Source organism: Lygodium microphyllum, chromosome 5 (assembly GCF_053477565.2).
Source record: "Lygodium microphyllum isolate KBCC chromosome 5, Lygodium_microphyllum_v1.1.10, whole genome shotgun sequence".
Classification (NCBI taxonomy): domain Eukaryota; kingdom Viridiplantae; phylum Streptophyta; class Polypodiopsida; order Schizaeales; family Lygodiaceae; genus Lygodium; species Lygodium microphyllum.
The window spans coordinates 5,044,180-5,068,089 of record NC_141139.1 but is presented as its reverse complement, the minus strand read 5'-3'; the positions used below and the strand labels follow the sequence as shown (position 1 = coordinate 5,068,089).

The 23,910-nt window shown below is 44.4% G+C and overlaps 1 protein-coding gene across 3 annotated transcripts in view; it reads left to right on the top strand.

Moving 5' to 3' along the window:
• Positions 1–23,910, top strand: part of LOC148035467 (F-box/kelch-repeat protein At5g15710-like) — a 148,178-nt gene that overhangs the window by 76,202 nt on the left and 48,066 nt on the right. Inside the window, exon 2 of one of the 3 annotated variants that reach the window (XM_087677417.1) lies at positions 16,515–16,787. The exons of the other annotated variants lie outside the window; for them this stretch is intronic. Coding sequence (XP_087533543.1) covers positions 16,515–16,777 — 263 coding nt within the window. The 3' untranslated portion in view covers positions 16,778–16,787. Of the gene's footprint in view, positions 1–16,514; positions 16,788–23,910 lie in introns of those variants that run through there. 3 annotated transcript variants of the gene reach the window in all.

The following is a 23,910-nucleotide window of genomic DNA, read 5'->3' as shown; positions in this document are numbered from 1 at the left end:
TCAGCTTATAGAAACTGCTACTACAGCTGATACATTGCTGTGTGGAAAAGATGCCGGCTTTCAAGACCATGATGAGTCAAATGTCAAGGAAATGAAGGCTGAGAAAAATGGCAGATCTGAAAATCAGGTTGAAAAGAGGCAAAAACAGCAGTAAAGACCTTCAAAAAGTGTGGCAGAGCATAGAGAATTGAGGGCTGCTAATAAATGTTACATGTGTGAATAGGAGGGACACATTGCTAGGAACTGTCCTAATCAACAACATTGATAACGATGATAGCACATCAGAGAATCAATGATGTATGGAATATCACACTGGGTTGCATGTGATGAAAGATCGGATATGCATTGTATGTTAGCAAGTGAAGCATGGTAGGCAAAAGATGCCGGAGTTTATTACAGCTTATGTAAGAATAAAGTATGCATCTCAGAGATCTTAGGGAAAGTAAAAAGAGAGCAGCTGATCGCCATGGATGTGTTTTGTATTTTCCAAAGGGTGATTATATATTGTTGCATTTTGAAAAGGCAAGGTTGACAAGGTGAAAGGGCAAAAGGGAATGTATCCGAAGTTCAGAATGAGGAACTATGGACCTTTCCAGGTGTTAGAGAGGATCAACGATGTGGTATATCGGCTGAAATTGCCTCTACACTAGCGGATACACTATGCCTCTCATGTGAGCTTATTGAGGCCTTTTTATGCTGATGTGCCTAAGGATGTATCTGCTGAAATTCAGTCCAATGTCGAGGAGCTGAATAAGATATTGGTATGTGAGCAGATTTTGGCACATAAAGAGAAAAGTCAAAGGTAAAGCTTCCATAAGCTATTGGGTGAAGTTTCACAATTGTTCACCAATGGATGCTAAAGGGATGGAAGAGGATGACTTGGCAGACCATCCTCAGTTGTTGCAGCTTTACCTTGATGCCTTTCAGTTAGAGCCGACTTTGGATCGGGCTATTTCAGGTTTAGCAGGGCAAGGGTCCAGAGTATCACCTGATACTCAAGGGGGAGGTAGCACTTCCACTCCTCCAGGAATGGAATGCTCTCGTGTATAATGGATCTCGGATATATTCAGCATGCATCCAAGGTACTGTGCTGACAGTATGTTTGCCATGAGGTCACTATTCAGTGTACTAGTCACTGTGGTATGCATGCAGATGGGTATGGTTTTCACTACAGCTTTGAAACTGTACATTTGCATCAGGTTATGATCGTGAGAGACTGATTACCGAGTGCTGGTTTTCAGTGTATGATCATTAGTTTCAGTGGTATTCAGCTGATTCTATGGACAGCAACATGTGTATTGAATGCCATTGACAATTCAGCCATGGTTTCGGCTCGGTTTATGCTTTACTATGGTTGTGTAGTCAGCACTGTTGAGAAACAAGAGTTTGGGATGCATCCAATGAGTTTCTGGCAACAGTTCTGGACTATTGTTGAGCTTTATGCTATGTTTATGTTGGCTGGAAATTTTCAGCAAATGGTGGGCATATGAGATAGTTAGTCAAGAGTGGCGAATGTTGTGTTGACTATGATGCCTTGTGAAAATCCCAGTGCAGTAATGTTGCTTTGACACATTATAGTGCAATTGAGGACGGTTGCAAGGATTTCAAGGGGGTGGTCTGTCATGAGGATGTGAAAATTTGATGCTTTGCTTATGTTTAAGATGCACATGTGTTGCATATGTGAGGTGCAAGCTACTTTTTTTTTACAGTTGAAGGCCCAAGGACCCTGTGAAAAAGATGGGTGTCAAAGGCAAAAGTTGTAACAAGTTATACTTGTTAGATTCTAGGTGAATTTTGGTGTTAGTTTGCCCGTAGGACCATTAATTGGCCATTAAGTGTCAGTGGTGACACTAGGGACTAGGCATTAATTAATGGATTAATGCTTGTCCAAGGGTCAATTAATGCATGGGACCACTTTGGGTTGCAAATGGCCTAGCCAATTAATTTTTGGATGGGCAAGATCAATTTTCTGGGCATGGATTAAGGGCTGAATTAATATTCAGAATTAATTAATTCTGAAAATTAATTAAATGGCTGGAAATTGTTGAAAATGGATTAAGAAAGTTGCCACTTGGCAAAACTTTCCCATGCAAGTGGAGGAAAGGCTAAATAGGGCTGAAGGGAGAGGGAAATCTCGTTTTTTCATTTTGGAGCTGTTGAAAAGAGGTGTTGGACTGTTGCTGCCAGCTTTTGGGCCAATTCCCAGCCATTGGAGACCATTTTGGTGATGGAGATTGTATATTCTTGACCTTGGGAAGCTGGCAATTGCTGCTGATGCACTTTCTCCTGAAGATCACAGTCTCTGATGCTCCTATTGTTGTTGGTGCATCCGTTTGGGGCAGGTACAGCAGGGCAGCTGCTGATTTTGATCAGTTCTCTGGGACAAATCTCAGAAATTTCTCTCTTTACAGCATTCTCTCATCTCCTTCAGTCTATGCTCAGCCATTCTCAGCAATTCTTAGCCATTCAGAGGAGATCTCAGCCATTTTTGGTGGGCTGATTTGTAATTTCTGCAGTAAACCCTAATTTACAGCAGAAATTAGGGTTTAGCAGCCACCTTGGGATCCGTGCCAGAGATTGAAGGTTCAAGAGACTAAAATCAGCAGCTGATAATTGAAGATTATCAAGGGATTTCAAGAGCCAGCCCATCTCGAATTGATTTGGGGCAGAATTTGGCCAGCCAAGGGTCAAATTGGAGAAGAAGTCCTGGGTGAATCAAGGGGCAAACGACCCAAAAGGCTTGCTGGACATTTATGACAGCAAGAGCAATTGGTTAGTAGGAGGAGATTGAAGAATCTCAAGTTGTACTCCTTCCAATTGAATGAAAGCTAAAGAAATACCGCAAGGGGCACCAATTTTGGGGCCAACAGGGTGTCTACTGTCCAAGAATGTTATGGTAAAGTGTGTATTTCATTTTATGTGCATTTATTTATTGCTGTACTTAACTCTTAAATCAGGTTATCACCACCCATTCCAAGAAGGAAGGCTGTCTTCATAAGAAGCGATTTACACTTTAGTAGCTACTGTTTAGTTGGCTTTGGCTTTTACTGGGTTCTAAGGGATGGAATATTATGAAGCACTTTTTACTGTTTTCGATGGTATTTATGGTTTTACTTTTCTTTTAGCTACTGGGTTTCATGGATTTTATGTTATTATAGGGATCATTTTTTTAATAATATGCAGTATTCGTCAATATATGGGTTATTTTAGTCCCTCACATCACTTCGGTTTTGAAGCAGTTGCTTGGTATTGGCATTTTGTGGACGTGGTTTGGTTATTTTTATTTGTTTCTATTTATTGGTGGTGAGGTATCTAAATAGGCATGGGCCTGGCCTCACCATCTTCTAAACGAAAGAAAAATAGCCACTAAACTTGCTTAACAAAATAGAAACGCTTCGCTTTCTAAGGCAAACTATCACAATATTTGCTCAAAAAGGAAGGGTTTCCTTAATTAAAAAGGGGGTGACCCCCACTTTCTCCCACAGAGTGCCTCAGCTTGCCTATCCTTTTCCTTTTGCCTCTCCTACCCTTTAATCTCCCCTTTGACTCTTTCTATCTCATTATCTTGAAAATGTGTAGAAGTACCAATTATGTGACAATTCAAATATTTCTTTTTTTCAAACTATTCCTTTTTTTATTTCCTTCGATAGAAACAATAATCCAATGAATTTAGACAATGAGAATATATTGAGCATATTATAGCAACTTTATAGATTGCTAAGAAACCATAATCAAAATAGATAACAAAATTATATTTTCAAGGCAAAAAAGAGAATTTGGAATGAGAATAAAGCAATACTAAGTCTTGGGTTTGTATCTAAGCAGCCAATCTCTTTCGGATTGATAGGGAAATCATTTCTCCTTCCCATCGAAATACTGATACGGATGAATCAAATTGATTGTAGTAACGTAAAAACAAAGCGATTTATTTTTGTGAAAAAAAGAGGAAAAAGAAAAAGAAAAATGACAGCCAACCTTTGAGCCCTATTTCATGGAGCATTCGTCTAGACAACTGTCCTAGATTGTTCTTGTTTTTTTTGCCCCATGCTTGCACCACATAGCTTGTACACTTGTCCATTGCATACCTCGGTGTCAATTCATTCATTGCTCGTACAATGGTCACCATACTAAGAGCTAGGGTTACCTGAATTAGAATTCATTTTTCATTAAATCATTAAGCCATTTTTCATTCTAGTGACATACCCCCCTTTTGAAACATTGCAAGCGACCTAGCTTGCATGTGAGTATTTCTGCAACCAAGTAGTTGCTGTTACTACATGTACTATCACATACAATTGTTCATATATGTTTCCAAGTAACCAAGCAGTTTGCTATTACTCCCATGTACAATTGTAGAAGATGGTAGTTACTAGTCACTGCACTAGTAAGCAACCAATCACAACTACATGGCTATCAAAGTGGTTCTCATTGCACTAGTGAATTATTAAGCAGAGCTGTAGAAACACATGTGCCACATTGATCATAGTAAGTTTAAAGGTTCACTATATACTAAGATAAAAGAGTACAATAAACCCAATAGCTTCATTTCGGCAATGCAATCTCTTTACAAATGCATCCATCTCTTGTCTCAAAGTTGTCCAAAGAAAGTCTTATCTACTTCAATAATTTGCAGCTTTAGGCCACAAAAGGGTGCAATAAACCTAATAGCTTCATTTAGGCAATGCAATTTCTTTAGAAATTTATCTATCTCGTGTCTCAAAGTTGTCCAAGGAAAGTCTTCTTTGCTTTCTCAGTAGCATCAATATATTGATACTTTGCAGCTGTAGGCATCCCTAGAGGTCCATTCTACTGCACAAGAATTACGGTCATTGCCATTCCAAGAGATCCACATCAATGACACATCTTAAGCATAAAAGTATTCCCTTTGGGTAAACAAACATGCATTTACTGCCCTGCACTCTACATACCAATGCTACCATACATGCTACTGTGCATTTCGGGCTACAATGCCCCATGATTATTCCCTTGAACACCTAGCATAGGTGGTTGAAAACCAGCTTCATTTTGCATGTCAACATTGGCGGGTGCAGTGGTATCCATAGTGTGAAATATTGATCCACCACCAAAATAACTCGGATGCATACTTGGTTGAGGAGAAATCTGCTGCACATTATTCCCTAATGGACAAATGTCCTGTTTAATTGGAGTTCCCCTCAAGATTGGCATTCCAAGTGCCGATGTATGCAATACTTTTGGCTAAAAAGATTGCCCATGAGGCTCACTTGGCTATTTAGAATGTGAAGCAACCTTTTTCCCTTTAACATTGGGAACTAACTGCACAAAGTCAGGAAATTGAGGTTGCTAAATCAATTTTTACAAGTTCATAACAGCACTTGCCAACTATTGCCTGGACACTACATTTGATTCCTGAACACCTTGTGCTTGTGGAGCTGCATGTGATTGAGCTGTATACTCACAGATTACATTCTTTGCTGCTTGTCCTGAAGCATTTCAGCTTTCAATGACTCAAAACCATGTGTCAAGTGCCTTTTAGGAGGGGATTCGTGTTTCTCATTCCTATTACCACCATTGTGTGACATCTTTTACTCTTTTCTCCTTGCTATACACTTTTCAGCTAGAGAAAACCTTTTTGTAATTGAATTACAGCAAGCCAAATTGCATGTGTTTGCTCCTAAGGACGACCAGGCTCCTTGAAGGAGATGGTGATGTCCCGACGATGGAACCATGAAATCGGTGTGTAGATCTGATCTAAACGGCAGTGATCATAAAATTACTTGCACATACGTGAAATAAATTAGCAAATAAATGAAATACTTACTGAACAAGAGAGCTAGAATGCTCTTACACAATAGATGACACACGTTAGGCCCCAAAGGTTAGTGCCCCTTATGGTATTTCTTTATTAGTATTCAAAGCTTGCACAAATCACAAGTGACTTGTTGTCACAAACCAATGCTCTCTTGAAGCAAGTAATTCCCACGTGCCTTGCTCTCATAGTTGCCAAGAAACCTATATGTAGGAAACATTGGAAACGTCCAAGCGTTTCTGAAACGTAGGAAATGGTTGAATTGAAAATTTGTCCTTGAAGATTACAGTTAGCTCAATTTAGCATGTTGGATCGAATCGTCCTTTTTTGCCCATAAAAAGATGGCCTTTAGGGATGTGGATTTGAAGTTTGAACACATTTACTAGCTTAGCAGTAACTTTTATAATTCATTTGACATGCCTCTCTTTGATGTTTCGTAGAGACATTGACTGTTACTGCTATTTTGTATGATCATAGTTTATATATTTAAGCATTTTTAAAACTATGGGATTATTGTTCTTTTATATTCATGAAATTTGGATGTTGAATCATGGAGTACATATATCGGTATGTCAAGTGTTGGCCTATTGATTGTTTACTTAGATTTTATAAACTATGCTAGAGCATGCTCAATATGTGTTTTTTTGTGGCCTATAGGACTTGAAGTATATTTATAAGTAGATTAAATTTCAATAATTTTCATATAGAATGAAATTGGTTTCTTACATGTTTTTAAAACCCCAGGTAACTGTGCTTGCCCTTGAATTAGTTGAGACTTGTCTCGAGTGTGGTGTCCTTAGTTGCTCTAGCCAACCTTGAATAATTTTTTTTTGCAAATAAAGTGTGGCTAATTATATTACTTCAGAAAAAACCTAAATACAAAGAAGTGCTCATGCTCAACAGACTAGCTGGACCTGATGTAGAGTTACATATATATCAAGTATACAAGCCTCTTAGGGCAGTCTAGGGGGGATGGGGGCAAGAAGCCATGGAGAGGGGATGTATCGCCATTTGGGGCTGCCTACTTGCATCACGAAAAATAGGTCCTGGCCGCCTCAAGCACGCATGAAATGATAACGGAGCTCTTGACGAGCTCAAGACTTGCCCTGCACCTGGTCCCATCGGCCGCGAAGGGAGTGGATGATGGAGGTCAAGAGCTTTGCTAAAGTCACTTGTATAGAAAGTCTCTCCCCGCCAAAAACCTCTTGACACCGCGCCTTCCAGATATGCCATCCAGTGAGACTCCCTATGATCTCCCATACCTCAGAGTGGTCTGTTGTGGGCTCCAGCAAATGGCGGATGGGCAGAGCTTCCAAGCCAACCATTGTGCATGACCTAGCCTCAATAAAAAATATCGTGTTCTGCATCCCAGCCTCATAAAGAAGGTGACAGCCTTGGTTGACTGCTTTCTAGCAGAAAGCTCCCCATGAGATACATCCAAGACTGGGTGCTATACGACAGAGGATGTGGCATGCTCCTCTCCACACAAGCTGCGCCGCCTCACACAACCAAAGGCAGTGCCTTGGAGTTTCTAGAAGCTGGTGTGTACATCGTTTACACCCTCCATTCTTCTGCATCTAGGCTAACCAACTCCCCACTGCCAGGTCTCCATGTTCCACCAGCCATAAGAAATACGATATCCTCCTCGGCCTCTAGCTGTCACATAGGCGGTGCTAGAAAGTTCGTGGGAAAGCATCCGTGATCCTGTGCTCTGCCCAGTACTTTCTACGCGACGATGCCCAGTCCATGTCCTCCTACATCAATACGTGTCTGCCAATCTTGGCTGTGTACTCCAAGAACCTGGGTGGCTTCTTGGCAACTGCAATGGCCGGCCGTAGCCACTCTCTAATTCCACTCCAGCTCATCAAGTGGCTTGCCCTCCCAAATCCAAAGGCGCCACTCTTGGAGCTTCTCCCAGAAAACATAGGGGTCTAGCCGCCATGTCTTCCCCTGAAGGCCAACCACCCGAATCCTCCTCCACGAAAGGACAGCTATCCCCTCATCCTGTTGCCCTCTCTCAAGGGCCAGACGCCCCCCCTCCTGCACGGTGAAGAAGGTCCCATGTGGGGCGCCGCCCGCTCTACCTTCCACTTGTAAGGGGATACTTGTCGGTGAAAACTTAGCGGCCCATACGTTTCTAGGCTCTACCGACTTTTGTATTGGGGGGCCAAGCCACTCCTGAGGTATTGTTGCGTCAATCTCCCTTTTTCTCAACTCAACTCCTCTCTGGCAACCTGATGCCCGCTGCAATACCTCCTCGTCCACCATCCTGTACACCTCCCGCCAGGTCCTGATGGTGTGAGCCGGACCGGCCTTCCAACCAGCCCATTGGATGTGGGGGTGCTCACCAATCTGTATCCCCTCTTGATCTCTGACCTGGGGGTTCCAAATCATCGGCTGACGGTCTATCTTCTCCTGGCAGCTTGGGGGGCTCTGAATTAGGGCCTTACGGAGGCTTTGCCACACACAAAGTAAGTTGTGTAGGAAGGGGGATCTGGGGGGCGTGATCTGGGCCGTCGTGAAGATCTATCTCAAGGACGGTCTCTAATCACCGCCAAGTCTCGATGTACACTCCTGGAGACCCTCCTGCAATAGGACCTTCCAGGTCTGCCCTCTTGGTGTGAGACCGCAGACTACTAGCTTGCCCAAAAGGGCCAGACTTTGATACTCTAGGTCTATGATCCCAAGCCCTCCCTCTGACCGATGCTGGATGATGGTCGCCCACGCCACCTTGGCCCAAGAGTCCCTGGAACCGTCTGACCCGGCCTAGAGGAAATTCCACACTAGGCGGCAAAGCTAAACTACACAAGACGAGGAGAAGCACTGTCAGCACTGTTGAGAAACAAGAGTTTGGGATGCATTCGATGAGTTTCTGGCAACAGTTTTGGACTATTATTGAGCTTTATGCTATGTTTATGCTGGCTGGAAATTTTCAGCAAATGGTGGGCATATGAGATAGTTAGTCAGCAGTGGCCAATGTTGTGTTGACTATGATGCCTTGTGAAAATTCCACTGCAGTATTGTTTGCTTTGACACATTACAGTGCAATCGAGGACGATTGCAAGGATTTCAAGGGGGTGGTCTGTCACGAGGACGTGAAAATTTGATGCTTTGCTAATGTTTAATTGGCATTTGATTAAAGGATTAATCAAATGTGCAATTAAAAGATGCATGTGTTGCACATGTGAGGTGCAAGCTACTTTCTCACAGTTGAAGACCGAAGGACCCTGTGAAAAAGATGGGTGTCAAAGGCAAAAGTTGTAACAAGTTACACTTGTTAGATTCTAGGTGAATTTTGGTGTCAGTTTGCCCCTAGGATCATTAATTGGCCATTAAGTGCCAGTGGTGACACTAGGGACTAGGCATTAATTAATGGATTAATGCTTGTCCAAGGGTCAATTAATGGATGGGACCACTTTAGGTTGCAAATGGCATAGCCAATTAATTTTTGGATGGGCAAGGTCAATTTTCTTGGCATGGATTAAGGGCTGAATTAATATTCAGAATTAATTAATTCTGAAAATTAATTAAATGGCTGGAAATTGCTGAAAATGGATTAAGAAAGCTGCCACTTGGCAAAACTTTCCCATGCAAGTGGGGGAAAGGTTAAATAGGGCTGAAGGGAGAGGGAAATCTCGTTTTTTCATTTTGGAGCTGTTGGACTGTTGCTGCCAGCTTTTGGGGCCAATTCCCAGCCATTGGAGACCATTTTGGTGATGGAGATTGCATATTCTTGACCTTGGGAAGCTGACAATTGTTGTTGATGCACTTTCTCTTGAAGATCACAATCTCTGATGCTCCTATTGTTGTTGGTGCATCTGTTTGGGGCTGGTACAGTAGGGCAGCAACTGATTTTGATCAGTTCTTTCGCAACAAATCTCAAAATTTTCTCTCTCTACAGCATTCTCTCATCTCCTTCAGCCTATGCTCAGCCATTTTTAGCAATTCTCAGACATTTGGAGGAGATTTCAGCCATTTTTGGTGGGCTGATTTGTAATTTCTGCAGTAAACCCTAATTTACAGCAGAAATTAGGGTTTAGCAGCCGCCTTGGGATCCGTGCCAGAGATTGAAGGCTCAAGGGACTGAAATCAGCAGCTGATAATTGAAGATTATCAAGGGATTTCAAGAGCCAGCCCATCCCGAATTGATTGGGGCAGCATTTGGCCAGCCAAGGGTCAAATTGGAGAAGAAGTCCTGGGTGAATCAAGGGGCAAACGACCCAAAAGTCTTGCTAGTCTTTTGTGACAGCAAGAGCAATTGGTTAGTAGGAGGAGATTGAAGAATCTCAAGTTGTACTCCTTCCAATTGAATGAAAGCTAAAGAAATACCGCAAGGGGCGCCAATTTTGGGGCCAACAGGGTGTCTACTGTCCAAGAATGTTATGGTAAAGTGTGTATTTCATTTTATGTGCATTTATTTATTGTTGTAATTAACTCTTAAATCAGGTTATCACCACCCATTCCAAGAAGGAAGGCTGGTTTCATGGTTCCATTGCCGGGATACATCAAATCTCTTGATTTGGTGGCCCCGAGGCACCTGATTGCAAGGCAAAGCTTTGTGCTAGTGCTAATTTTTATGCTCAGTTGAGAAATTACAGCAACATGTCTTCATCTAGTGAGGTGGAATCAAGCAGTGATGATGCCTCTCGGTATGGACATTCTCATGGGAATGAAGAAAATGCAATGCCTAATCTTGGACAAGGCTCTCATGATGGACAAGAAGTTGAAAATGTTGCTGTTGGGCAAGATACATGGCCTTCAAGCGGTCATGAGGTAGATGACCAGCAAAGTGAAGAGGAATTTGATGACCAGTTCAAGAATCGGATGAGGACAGCAGCAAATCTCTTTGCTGAATTGGCAAATGATGTTTAGTTCACCCGATTTTTGAATGCTCCGAAGGACAGCAAGGGCAAGAAGAAGAAGTCAACTTCTACACCTTCGGGACAGCAAGGTGCACCGAAGGTAGTGCCAAATCCTTCACTTGAAGCTCCTAAAGAGGCCAATGAAGCTAAATAGTTGGTACCTATGGGGCAAGGAATGCAAATGCAAGGCCATTATGGAAGTGCCAATCCAATGGATTTTGGACAGCCGGGCATACATGCTATGATGGGGTAGCCAGGATACTTTGGTGGTAGTACGATTTTTCATGCAATGGTTGGCCAAGGGCCGCATACGGGAATGCATGGCACAAATCCCTATGGTATGCAGCAACCAATGTATGGTGTGCAAGGCCCATTGTATTCGGGTATGGCTGGAAATGTGCAAAACCCTATGTATGGTAGCATTGGCTTGATGCCTGGGGCACAAAGTGGAATGTTTGCCAATGCATCTGCACCCCTGAATGCTTATGGGGCTCAAGGAATGACTGCTGGTCATCCAAATGCTTCATTTGGGCTTGGTCATGATGTAAATACAGCAAATGCACTCTTTTTGCAGCAGCCAGTGTATGACAACTTGACTCCCAAAGGGGAAGCAAAAGACTATGATGAGGGTGGAAAAGCAGTGAAGTTTGAGTCCTTCAATGGTGCACAAGATACGCTGAAAGCTTTGACCTTCATTCAACAGTTTGATGCTGCCTATTCAGGGGGAAACTTCACCGAATCCTCTAAGATTTGAAAGGCAGCCACTTTCTTGAAGGGGAATGCATTGCAGTGGTGGTCCACGCTCTTTATGCAAGGTAGAGCACCGTCAACATGGGTACAATTCAAGCAAATGTTTGCATCGAATTGGTTGACTAGTACCTTTGAGGTGGACATCATGACAGCTTGGAACAAGCTTGATGCTAAGGAATGCAAGAATTTAGAGCAATATAATAAGAAGTTTTGGGATGCATTGCTGCCCGTCACTTCTTATCGTGCCGACCCCTTCATGAGCAGGTGGAAAAATATGTATGTGGGTTGCCCAAAGAAATTAGGGATTTTTGCATAAAATCCACTGTGTCTAGCATGTCTCAGCTCATAGAGACTGCTGCAAAGCATCAGCTCGGGTTAATAGAGGTGCATAGACCTCCACTCCTGCCGTGGGCACCGATGGAGTGCTCCTAGTAAGTGTGTGAACTGCTCGGAAGTACCTTCCCTACACGCTGGGCCTGGGCGGGAGTGAGCTTGTACTCTTGTAATAGTAATATGTCGATTCGTCTAGCAAGGGCAGGTTGTAGCTCCTGCCAAACAATCAACTTCTTGGAACCGTGTGTTCTACTATAGTGGAGGCTGTTCACATTCCAAGATGCAAGATGTAAGCTCATAGGAAAACCTGTGACTGACCGAACAAGCATTTGTTCAGTGTGGAAGCTATTGACGAAGAAGAGGTGCTATGAGGCATGCGGATACGCATCGCTGTTGGCCTGGATAGTGAAATCCATTTCCCCATGGTAGCCCTCGGGCAGGACCATGGGGGTGATAGATGCACTTGGTGGTACCACCAAGGTATCTATTAACCAGGCTGAGAGGCGAGTCTCTGTGCATTGGTAGAAATGGGCCATCTGTGCAAGGAGCCACTCGATCACATCCATCAGAGCTCTTCACTGCGGAGGGGCTCGAAAGATAATGCTCAGATGTGGGACCTCGGCCCCAGCCGCTAGTTGATGTCCATTATGCAACCTGGCCCCTGCTGTTGGGAAAAAAGTGTCAGTCCTCCTTCTCCCAGCCACTGGGAGATGTGGTTTGCCACTTGGCTCTTCACCTCCTCCTCTATTTGAGTCAGTTCAATCTCTTGTGTGAGAGGTCTGAAGGAAGAAAGCGTAGTTTGGTCCATCCGGTGGTGCTAGTAGATGGACCTTGCCGCTCCTTGACTGGCAGTTGCGCCTGTCTCGGGAAGGTGTGACAGGCAGCATGGACGGATGAACTAGTGGCTGTGTGGGGAGGGGCAAGGCTAGACTACTTGTGAGTGGAGGATGTCGGCGTATGGGGCTCCTCGCCTCCTGGGGGGGGGGGGGGGGGGAGGGATCACCTGTACTGGGTGGGGATCAGGAGGGGTGGTCGTGGGGGGGGGGGTGATGGTGGGGAGGGGAAGGATCGAGGGATGGAGGGGTGGTTGGATGCACAAGGCCAGTGTGGGGGGGGAGCCGGTAGCTTTGGAGGGGGGGATTGTGGGCTAGGGTTGGGGGGGGACCGTGGGGAGGAGGGGGGGGGAGGGTTTGGGCCCTCAGGCGAGGTGGCTTGTGACGCCTCCGTGGGGGGTGGATGTGTAGGCTTGTGGTCCTGTTGGGTGGGGCGAGGAGGGGGGGGGCCGCGTAGTGCTTTGCTGGGGGGGTGACGTTTGCCCTCCTGCACCCTGCTGCTGTGGCTGTGTCTAAGGGGCTGAATACGGCCCCTCCTGCCATCTCCCTCTCTATCGTCTCTGGACTCGTGTAAAGCCATCCGCATCCACTTGTGGGCCTATCGGCGAGGCCGCCTTGGCTCCGAAGCGCTGGCACTCTGTTTATTTGATGCCCAAAGTCATGGCAATGCAAGCACTGCCCTGGTTGCCCAGTCATAATAACCTGTTGCCTGTGAAAGAGTGTCCGCTTGCCTTGATCTCTAGAAACTGTGGTATATTCTTTGTTTTTTTCTTTTCCACCCGTACCTTTGGGACTCCTACGGTTGTCACTATGTCCTCAAAAGAGGTGGGAAGGACAATTCCGAAGAGCCATCCAAAGTCTTCCACTAATTGGTGATACTCTATCGCCAGCAGTCCCGGGAAGAGTTAGGTGATCGGGTGTCTAAGGAACCTGCTCTTGTGGAGCGCCAATGCCTCCACTGTGAAACCATTGTACCAAGGAACCATGTTGATGACCCCCTTCGTGGAAGCATAGGGTGAACTAGCCAATAGCTCACGGGCTACGTTTGCCGAGGTGAGTCGTACCATGAAGATCCCTTGACCCATTAGAATCGCCTCCATGATCGCCAGTAGTCCCGGGAAGAGTTAGGTGATCGGGTGTCTAAGGAACCTGCTCTTGTGGAGCGCGAATGCCTCCACTGTGAAACCATTGTACCAAGGAACCATGTTGATGACCCCCTTCGTGGAAGCTTAGGGTGAACTAGCCAATAGCTCACGGGCTACGTTTGCCGAGGTGAGTCGTACCATGAAGATCCCTTGACCCATTAGAACCGCCTCCATGATCTGCACTGTGCTGATGCGCAGTGTGGAGTGAAGCCAATCCTGAAGCTGGGCCCTAGATAGGGAGTGTCCTACTACCTGAGCAAAGATCATTATTTCTTTTAGCTCCAGCTTTATGCACGAACGGCTAAGAGTTTTTCCTTAGAGAGGACGGCGCGCAATGTGTTTGACTGGGGGGCACACGCAAAATGCACCGGTGTTTGACCAGAGGTTTCCTTTGTGCGTCCCTGCTGAGAACCTACCAAACACGCTGTTGTGCTACCGCTCGGGGGGGGGGGGATGCTACAAAGGGAGGGAGTAACTGGAGGGGGGGGGGGGGGGGGTCGATGGGTGGGGGAGTGCTTTCTGACGTTGGGGGAGGTGGTGGACACCATTGTCGGCCAGCTCATAATAGGCACTGCGTGAGTGTTGGGCCTGTCGCAGACGTGGCCAGGGCCACAGGACGGCAGAGGCGGGGGATTAGGGTGGAGGAGGCGGGGAGACAAGGCAGAGAAGGCGGGGGGACAGGGCAGAGAAGGTGGGGAATCAGGCCACCAGGTGGGAGAAGAGGGGCGGGTTCAGGCGGGAGGTGGAAAAGTAGGTGGGCGTGGGTGAGGCAGAGGTAGCGCTGGGGGGGGGGGGGGGTGGCACGCCAGGAGCAGCGGTCCCCGGGGGGGGGGGGAGTAGGCGGGGAGTAGACGGAGTAGAGGTGGGGGAGAAGGTGGCGGACAGTCAGTGCGGGGGAGAATGCGGGGGAGTAGATGGAGTAGAGGCGGGGGAGAAGGCCACGAGCAGTAGGCTGGGGGGGGGGGCGGGGGGAAGAGCAAGAACAATGGCGGGCAGAGCAACAGCGCACGCGACGGCAGGACTACTTTGAAAATTTTAAATGTGCTGATCTTCACCAACCTTGAATAATTGCGTGACAAATCTATCCATTCACACTAACAAGTATAATGCATATGAATACATGATATCGTTAGTCCAATTGACTTGCAAAAGTGACATTGGAGGTGCAAATTTGGTCCCACATTGCCATTCACTGTAAACAATGTGTAATACATGGAGATCTCAGTTCGAAGTTGATCTGATCTACTTTATGAAGGTTGAGCCTTGTTAATGAATCAATCCTAGTGCTTTGCTCTAACTTTTGGATGCCCAATTTACATTCAAACTGAGTAAATTCAGACCTGCACTCACAGATCTGCACTGCTACTACAACAAACTGGCATTCAGTTCATGCCCAGAAACAAAGGACAATTACTAAATTCTTGCAATATGCATTTCATTAGGTACTATATAGTGTTCAAAAATGCACATGAACACTTCAGCTTGCCAAACCTTAAATATGATAGCCAACATTTGAGCCCCATTTCTCAGAGTAATCACCTAGACAACTGATATGCATTGTTCCCATGCAATCTCACATTGTTCCTCTAACGAATAGAGGGATTTCTTGTGGTGAAATTGTGAGATAATCACATTCTTTGTGACAAAGTTGTTCAGAAAGTACATAAGGCTTGAGATCTCAGAGAAGAAAAGAGAATCTAAGTCCATAGTGCTGTAAAACCTATTTTACCGAGAACTAGGTAAAAAACAGCAGCTTACCTGGCTGTAAATGGAGTTACAAAGTTGCCCAATGGATTCTCCACATTGAGAGAAGAAGATTAGCTACTATCTTGACTCCATATGCACTATGAATCTCACATTGTTCCTCTCACAAATAAAGGGATTTCTTGTGATGAAATTGTGAGATAATCACATTCTTTGCGACAAAGTTGTTTAGAAAGTGCACTAGGCTTGTGATCTTAGAGAAGAAAAGAGAATGATGAATCTTAGTCCATAGGGCTGTAATAACCTGTTTTGCTGAGAATTAGGTCAAAAACAACAACAAACCTCGCTATAAATGGAGTTACAAAGCTGCCTAATGGAATCTTCATGCTGAGAGAAGTTTAGCTGCTGTCCCGATTCTAGACGCACTATCAGCTCATGTTTTATTGTCAAAAATTGCAATTTTTACAACAAGAGAAGAATTGGCGGTTCCCAAACTTTGGGTGCTTCAAAACGAGAGAGAAAAGGAACCCAAATAGCCAAGACAGCTTTCTAAATGAGTAACCACTTACTCCTTAATCCAATCTCGTTTTTGATTAAGAGCTAATTAATGACTTGGCCATTAATCATAAGTGAGTTGCTCATTGGACTAAACCTGCTTGTTGGGGGAAACTTTCAAATGATCATTACACCTAAGGTGCAAACATTCACTAATGAAAGTTTCACATTGCACGTTGTTTCTTTGCTTGCCCCACATAGCTTGTACACTTGTCCAATGCAAACCCTAGTATCAAATCATTGACTATTGGTACTATGGTCACCATGCTAAGAGCTAGGGGTACTAGAATTAGAGTTCATTTTTAATTAAATTTTTAAGCCCGTTTCTCATTTTAGTGACAATAGGTGTCTTGTTGGCTCTTTCATCTAACTTATCCATACTAGGCCAGATATTTCTTTTGTGGTGGCATTGCCTTCTTTCATGAAGACACTTTTCCATACTAGGCCTGGTATTTTTTTAATGGTGGCATTGCACTCTTCTTTTATGAAGACACTTTCTTAGGTTCACTGGTGAGTTGCTTTGTGCTTTTTGAGCTATTTACAGGGGACTTGATCCTATGTATCGTGCATGAAGAGGGGTCTACTGTTGCTAGATGGAGTGACTCAGATTGGATAGAAGATGTGGAGTCTAGGTGCTTCACTATAGGTTTTGCTTTCTCCTTTGGATTGAGAGCTATGTCATGGAGTAGTAAGAAGCAACTTATCATGGCCTCACCTTCTATAGAGGTAGAGTACTGTGCTCTTTGTTTTATAGCACAGAAGGCAATTTGGCTCAACCGGTTGTTAGTGGAGATTGGCTTTCCATAGATAGGATCCACTCTACTACGTTGTCGTGATGCTATGCAGACAGTGTGAAAAACTCTGGAGTGCATTATCATCCGACTTCTTTATTGATCTAGAGAGTCAATGTGATATGAGTTATTAGTACTAGTGTGAGCGGCATAGATGGTCCAAAAATATTAGATTTTTGGACAATTTTAGTCTATTTTTGATATTATTTATTGTAAAAATCTGAAAAAGTTAGAAAAGCTTTTAGATTAGGATGGCATGCAAAAAGCAAGTGGCTTTTCCAGCTAGTTATGGGATTTTCACAAAAAAGACAGATTTGGCGAAATCGCGTGCGTCGCAATCGCTATTGACAGGCTGAAAACTGCACTTTGAACTGGAAGAATAAGAATAAGTGATCTAGGAGATCCGTGAGCAAGTGTCCTGCAGGTGTCCTGCGGTTTTACCCCCCTTTCGGAGCCAACAAAGCCATTAGATTTGGGTTCTGAGCAGCGGAGAAGGAGCTGTTATTTCTTATCCATGTTTTTGTTCTATGAAGAAGTTCCAGGAGATCTAATGCCTGGAGAGTGCTTCTGAGTAGTGCCAGACAAAGGATTTCAGGTTTTGTCAATACATATTGATTTGATTCATTGTGCTTTGTCATTGTTGTGTTTACTACTTGTGTATTCTTTTTCTTCTCTTTCATCTTTTATCTCTATTTTCTTTTACCTCTGATCCCCGGTGGATACGACCTTTTCACAAAAATCCCTCCAACATTGGTGAACCCGACGTGAAAGGTCCTTAGAAGAAGGAAAGACAAGATGGGAGAACCTTTGAACACAATCTCCAGTGATGTTTTGCAATAGTTGGTGCAAAATATGAATATGCTTATGCAAGTACAACAACAACAACAGGTGATACAAGCTTCTGCTCAAACAGAAAGTGTTGTGATGAATACTCTGCAAGTGGTTGAGCGTGAGATGAAGCTATTCAATGGCAGTAATGTATCTGCATATGTACATACCTATGCTCAAAAGATTGAATTCTTTGGGGTGGCTCAACTTGCATGGAGCCGGTATTTTATATGTGTTACTGTACATGAACTGAAAGCGTGAATTATTGAATTATACATGTAGGATGCTGACTGGGTAGCTTACAAGAAGACACTCAGGGAAGAATTTTACATTGAAGATACCGGTTTGATTGCGTGCAAGACTTTTCAAGAGTGGGTTTTACAACCCAATAAGGGTCTTGTGGCTACAGAATTGTTAAGAGAATTTGAAAGTCGATTTAAGCAGTTGGATCTTGTAGAACAGCAAGCTCTTGTAAGTCAGAAAATTGAAATGTTTCTACAGACAGCTGATTCTGAGCTTCAAGAGAAGCTTGATGATTTGTTGGAGGATCAGACTACAGAGACATATTTGAAAACAGAGTGGAGACATGTCAAGGAAGTTGTTACTGCACTTGTGAAAAAGCATAGAAGAAGATAAAGATTACATATCTCTAGCTTGTCCACTGTTACGGACAAATTAGTTGAAGTATCCAGTAAGCCATCCGCTTCTGTGGCTAACCCTATGGCTGTACCTGCTATTTTTCCCTCTGTTAGGGAAGATGTCTTAGATGAATTGGTTAAAGGGATGTGGGATCTTCAATTGAAGGTTGCAAAATTGGATGAAAAAGGACAAGAGAAAAGAGGACGGGTAGCAGTCCCTAAGCCAGGAAAAAGATGTATATGGTGTGATACTTTGCAGCATGAGAGAAAGGATTGTGCTGCCTATCAAGAGGCATTGGTATGACATCTCATCTTTTGGAAAGCTAATAAGATCCATGTACAAGAAACAGGATTGCCTCTTGCTTTGAATTTTGGAAAGGGAGGTATGTAGAAGTTGTTGGAAGATTTGGCTGTCCAAAATGCTTATGCGGTAGTACATGCTTCTACTTTTGGTTTACAATTGGATAGAATGTATGGCTAAGTGATGGTTGGTCTCCAAAGGCTGAAATATGGACACATGCTTTACATGGAGCTGAAAAGAGAAAGGTTACTGATTGTGAAATGTCTCATGCAGGGCAAGACATTCGTGAGATAATTGGTTGGGAATCACCGGTAGATGCATATTCAGTGTATGCATATTTAGCAAAGGTACAAAACACGGATGTACTTGTGGAAGAAAAACGAAAGAGAGATGAAGATAATGCAGGAACATCTAAAAGAACAGCCTAAAGCTACAAATCAGCTACCTCCCGAGCATGTTATGGAAGAGGTCAGTCAGGAGTAAAAACAGGATAAAAAACAAGAGGGCAAAAAGAAGGGCAAGCAGCTAGGATATAAGTTGCAATCTGAAATTGAGACAGCCACAGATCTTAAGAAGGTTCTTGAAGATTAGATCTTAAACAGCCGGGTGGAATTCACCTTGGAAGAGGTGCTTGGCATCGCCAAGTGAGAATTTCATGATGAGATCATTGACATAATTAAGAGGAAGCGTCAGTTTCTTGGTGATACCACTAGTGCATTACTGCAATTTGAAGAGGAAACTGGTTTGTTGGGTATTCGGGCTGAATATGAGCATGAAGTAAGTACGGGATTATCTATGTAGGATGCTACTAATCAGTGGATTGGATGTGGAAAAGAAAAAAAAGCGACTGAAAATGCATTGTCTTGTAGCCATATGCATGGTGGAGTAAGGCAGATGCAATAATATGGGGAAGAGACTCTAGGATTTATTCCTCGAAGTCATTACACAAGGAATCATTGGGCTAGGACTACCACTGAAACGGTAGTAAAATTAGGGGAATGTGAAACTCCTTGTGTTGCTTTACTTGACCATGGATCTGAGATAAATGTCATTGAGCATGGATTGTATAAGAATGGTGCATGGCCTGTGGACACTGATCATGGTTGGCGTATGAGGGCTGTAAATAACGCGAGAGCTTTATGCTACATGTCCTAATGTAAAAGTGACGATTGGTGATGCACAAGAAGAGCAACACTTCTTTGTGCAAGATAATTCCTCATATGCAGTGATTTTGAGACAGTCTTATATTACAAGAGTGTGTATGGAAACAAAGGTGCTTGATGATGGTTCTGCTTATGCAAGAGTCAGAAACAAGGATGGGAGGAAAGCAGTCCAATTTCTTACTGTTTGTGTTAATCATCCTAGGAATTGTAATACGCTTTGAGAGTTTCCTTTGGCCCCAAATGCAAGGGAATTCAAAGACCTGGATTTTCATTAAGCACTGCTGTAATGCGGGGTACAGTAGTGCTGTTCAGAGGATGTACTCGCCTCTTGATGAAATGAAGCATGTATTTACTATTGGCTATTCTCAGTTTCCAGCAAATAGTTTATGTTGGTTTAAGCCTATGGAAGCTATGTGTAAGGCTGAACGCATATCTATGAAACGGGCTACCAAGGAACTGACAGCATTGGGACTGTTAGCTGAAAATGAAAGCATTTCAGGCATCTTTTATGGGCAGAATATTAATGACACTATGGCTGTGTTAACCCTCAGACGAACAAGGTGGAAAATGTGGAAAAGCTAAAGTAGAAGACAAAGGCCAAGGCAAAGTGAAATGGAAGACGAAGGCGTGCCAAGAAAAATCTAGAAACACAAGAAGCGCAGAAAAGTCCTAAATAAGGGAACAAGGCGCAGAAGGAAAAGCGCAAGTCAATACTTTTGTAAAAGAGCGCAAGCGCATCATGGTTTAATTCAAGGAGCGCCAGGCTCTCACCCGTGCAATTTGTAAATGTAGACGGGCGGTGGAAAGGAAGCTAGGAAGATAGAAGGACAATGGGAAAAAGGGCGTAGGCCATATAAAAAAGGGGATAAGGGGATGACCGCCCAAAAGGGATTTAGGGTTTTGTATATAAAGTTGAAAAGTGAATGAGAAGCTCATTCTTGTGTGTGGCCAAAAGTGGCTCTCCTCTTCTTCTTCTTCTTCTTCTTCTTCTTGTTCATTCTTGCTTGAGCTTGTGCTTGAGAGAGGGAGTCTGAGAGTGTGAGAGAGTGAGTGTGTGAGGGTGAGGGACCGGGGAGGAGAAGCTCTCCATCTTCTCCTCTCTTCTTCTCTTCTCTTCTCTTCTCTTCTCTTGTCTTGCTCGCGGTGATGGAGCTTGGAGCGTGGAGTTTGAGGATGGAGCTTGCTTGAAGCTTGCACTTGAATTGTGGAGCTACCGGAGTGCGCGGGAGAGGAGGTAACTCGATCGGCATGGAGGTAAGCTCACTAAACCCGTAGATAAGGATGGTGCGTCGTTTATGTGAGAGGTAGCCATTGGTGCTCGGCTTGGAACGCTTGAAACAATAAGCGATCCGTGGGTCTTGGCGGTTGAGCGAAAGCTCCCACATTTTAGTTTCGTTGCCAGGACCAACGTATTCAAGCCTTGAGCGCTTGCGTGCTTCAAATTGAGCATTGAAGTAGGGTTTTCCTTGAACCGGTGCTTGAGGTAGATAGGTAGGAAGTGAGGGAGTTTGAAGAGGTATTCGATCTCCTTAGCAAGTAGGTTTTTGTTGTTTTGGACTTGGGAAAGCATGATGGAGTAGTGTAGGTATTTTTCTTATAATTTTTTCTTGCATTTAGGAAGGATAGGAGCAAAACATTGGAGCAAATAGTAGGGTTTTTTGTTGCTGTATAACAGGCTGAAACAGGGAAATAGGGGCACAAATTCAGATTTTTGGCTGGAAGAGTATGAGGGACTAACTTCTGAGGTCACGGCAGGCTGGGATGGGGCAATAAGAGGCCCAGGGAACTAGGAAAGAGGACATTTGACATTCTGCCTTGTGAGAAGAGAGTAAGCTTGAGAGGCAGGGAGAGAGCGAGAGAAAGAGAGAGCTGCGGGGAGATCGTTGAAGCGCCGATCGATTCGAGCGCCATAGTGATTCCACGTAAGTCTGGCATTTCCTTGTAGTGTTTTGTATCTATCTGGAAGGCGCTGGATGATTCTGTGCAGTAGGCGTTGACCTTGAGGCATCGTACGCAACCCGCGGGCCGTCGTCTGCGCCGTCGAACCAATTCGCCGTCCAATTCCCAGAATCGGACCATCCAATTTCGGGGTCCGGACCATCCGACTGCTAGAATCGGACCACTTTGTCCGATCCGATTCCCAGAATCGGACCATGGCGAGAATCAGACTCAGTCTCGAAATTGGACACTCGGACTTCAGAATCGGATACACGAAAATCGGACGTAAGGAATCGGATGGGTTCAGAATTAGACGCCTGTCAAAATTGGACGTCCGATCTCAGAAATCGGACGTGACCAAAATCGGACCATTGGACCGATCGGACCAACCCGAAATCGGACGTCCGATTCTAATAATCGGACTCCTGAAAATCGGACATCTGAGAATCGGACAGAAAACTGTCAAAATCGGACAGGCATCTAGAACACAAAGTTTGATGCATCTATACCTTGAAATTGACCCCAAAGGCTACATAGAGCTAAAGGTACATCACAGATCTATCACTGGGCTGAAACTTAGAGCAAGTAGTTCAAAATTTGGCTATAAATGTTCCTCCAAATTGTGCATGGCGTTTACCGTAATGGCCCTGCGGGCCGGGGGGGACCCCCTCCGCACCTTCCCCAAGTAGGTTGGAGAGAAAACGCGCACTGTGAGAGGTCCTCTAAATTGGACCCTAGTGTAGTAATGGCTCTACACGAGCATGGATTCTCACTCGCAAAAGAGCAACCAAAAGCCCATACCTGAACAGAGAAAAACAGAGACCCTAGACCATCAATGGGCCAATCTAGCCAACAAGGGCAAAAAGGCCACACTGCAAAAACACATACGTGTTGCATTCGGACTGCATCTAGTCAAAGCGGGAAGCAACAACATCAATAGCGAGAATGACTAGATATGACAGTCCTGACGATGGATGCTCCTTGAATAGCACTGCATTGACGATCCAAGACATCAGTGGAGAATCCACATCTGGTCATGCTGTTGGGAACTCAAGGGCATTCGTCAGAAGGCCTAAATTTACAAGCCAAGACCCGAAAGATGAAGACATAGTACCACTTGCTTATCTTAGGGTCAAACTCACCGCGAAAAGAGAGCATACTATCGATGCTCTGATTAATGAAGGAGCATATTTTAATATCTTGACCTATAAGTCATGGACCCTACTAGGCTAACCAGAGCTCACACCGACTAATGCAACTCTTAGCCCTTACGGGGAACACCCACAAGCACTCATAGGGAAGTGCAAAATCCTTGCGACAATTGAAACTGAAAGCTTGCCTATCCTATTTCATGTTCCTCCAAATAGTGCTAATTACGGGAAGGAAACCCTCCTAGGAAGACCCTTCAAAAGAGCAACCAAGTGTGAGGTGCGACTATGTAGCACAGAGGATACACCTGATACTACCGGGTGTGAGGATAGTCATAACCTTTAGCAAGGGTGACCTCATCGAACCTCCAGGGAAAGGCAAGGAGGGTGCTGACGTAACAGTCAAGCCTGCTAACAAGAGCAAGGACTTGTTGGAAGAGTTGATATAAGCACAGGTTGAACAACGAGAACTAGTGAGTGAGGCCATGCCTGAAACAAGAAGGTCAAGAGACAATGCCAAGGACGGGCTTTGGACTTACAAATATCGTAGAAGACCCCAAAAGAAGCCCAAGCCTTATAGACGAAGGCATCGATGGAGGGTCAGCACAATGCCACGATGGATATCCAAATCATTGCTATGTGCTCAAGGGTATTATGTAGGTAACCGATGGATTTGGGTGCCAAAACCCCTTGCTAAACCTCCCTTGTCGACTGAAGGCCAGATCGTATCAAGAGCAAAGAAGCGTAGGAGGAGATCTAAATGAAAAACCAAGTCTCGAGTTAACAACAATGGAGTGATTGAGCCCCTCTTCGTCGAAATCAAGAAACCAAACGGGACCAATCGGAGGGTAGATCCTCAGCCTAGCGTGCTTGACAAGCAGATATCAGATGTAATCGTTGAGGATACGTAGAAGCCGCTAGTGCCCAAGGAGCCTTTGATTCCCCAAGAGGATAGTAGGCATCATAGGCACAACATTGCTCATGGCAAGGTTAAATGCTCAACAAAGCAAATAGCAAAATCATCTAACAGCCACGAGAAAATCTCCCAGACAGTGTCAAAGCCACTTAGGAGTCCCAAGTTTCCTACACCCTCTTTCCCTAAACGGACACAGGAAGCACAACTGTCGTCAAGT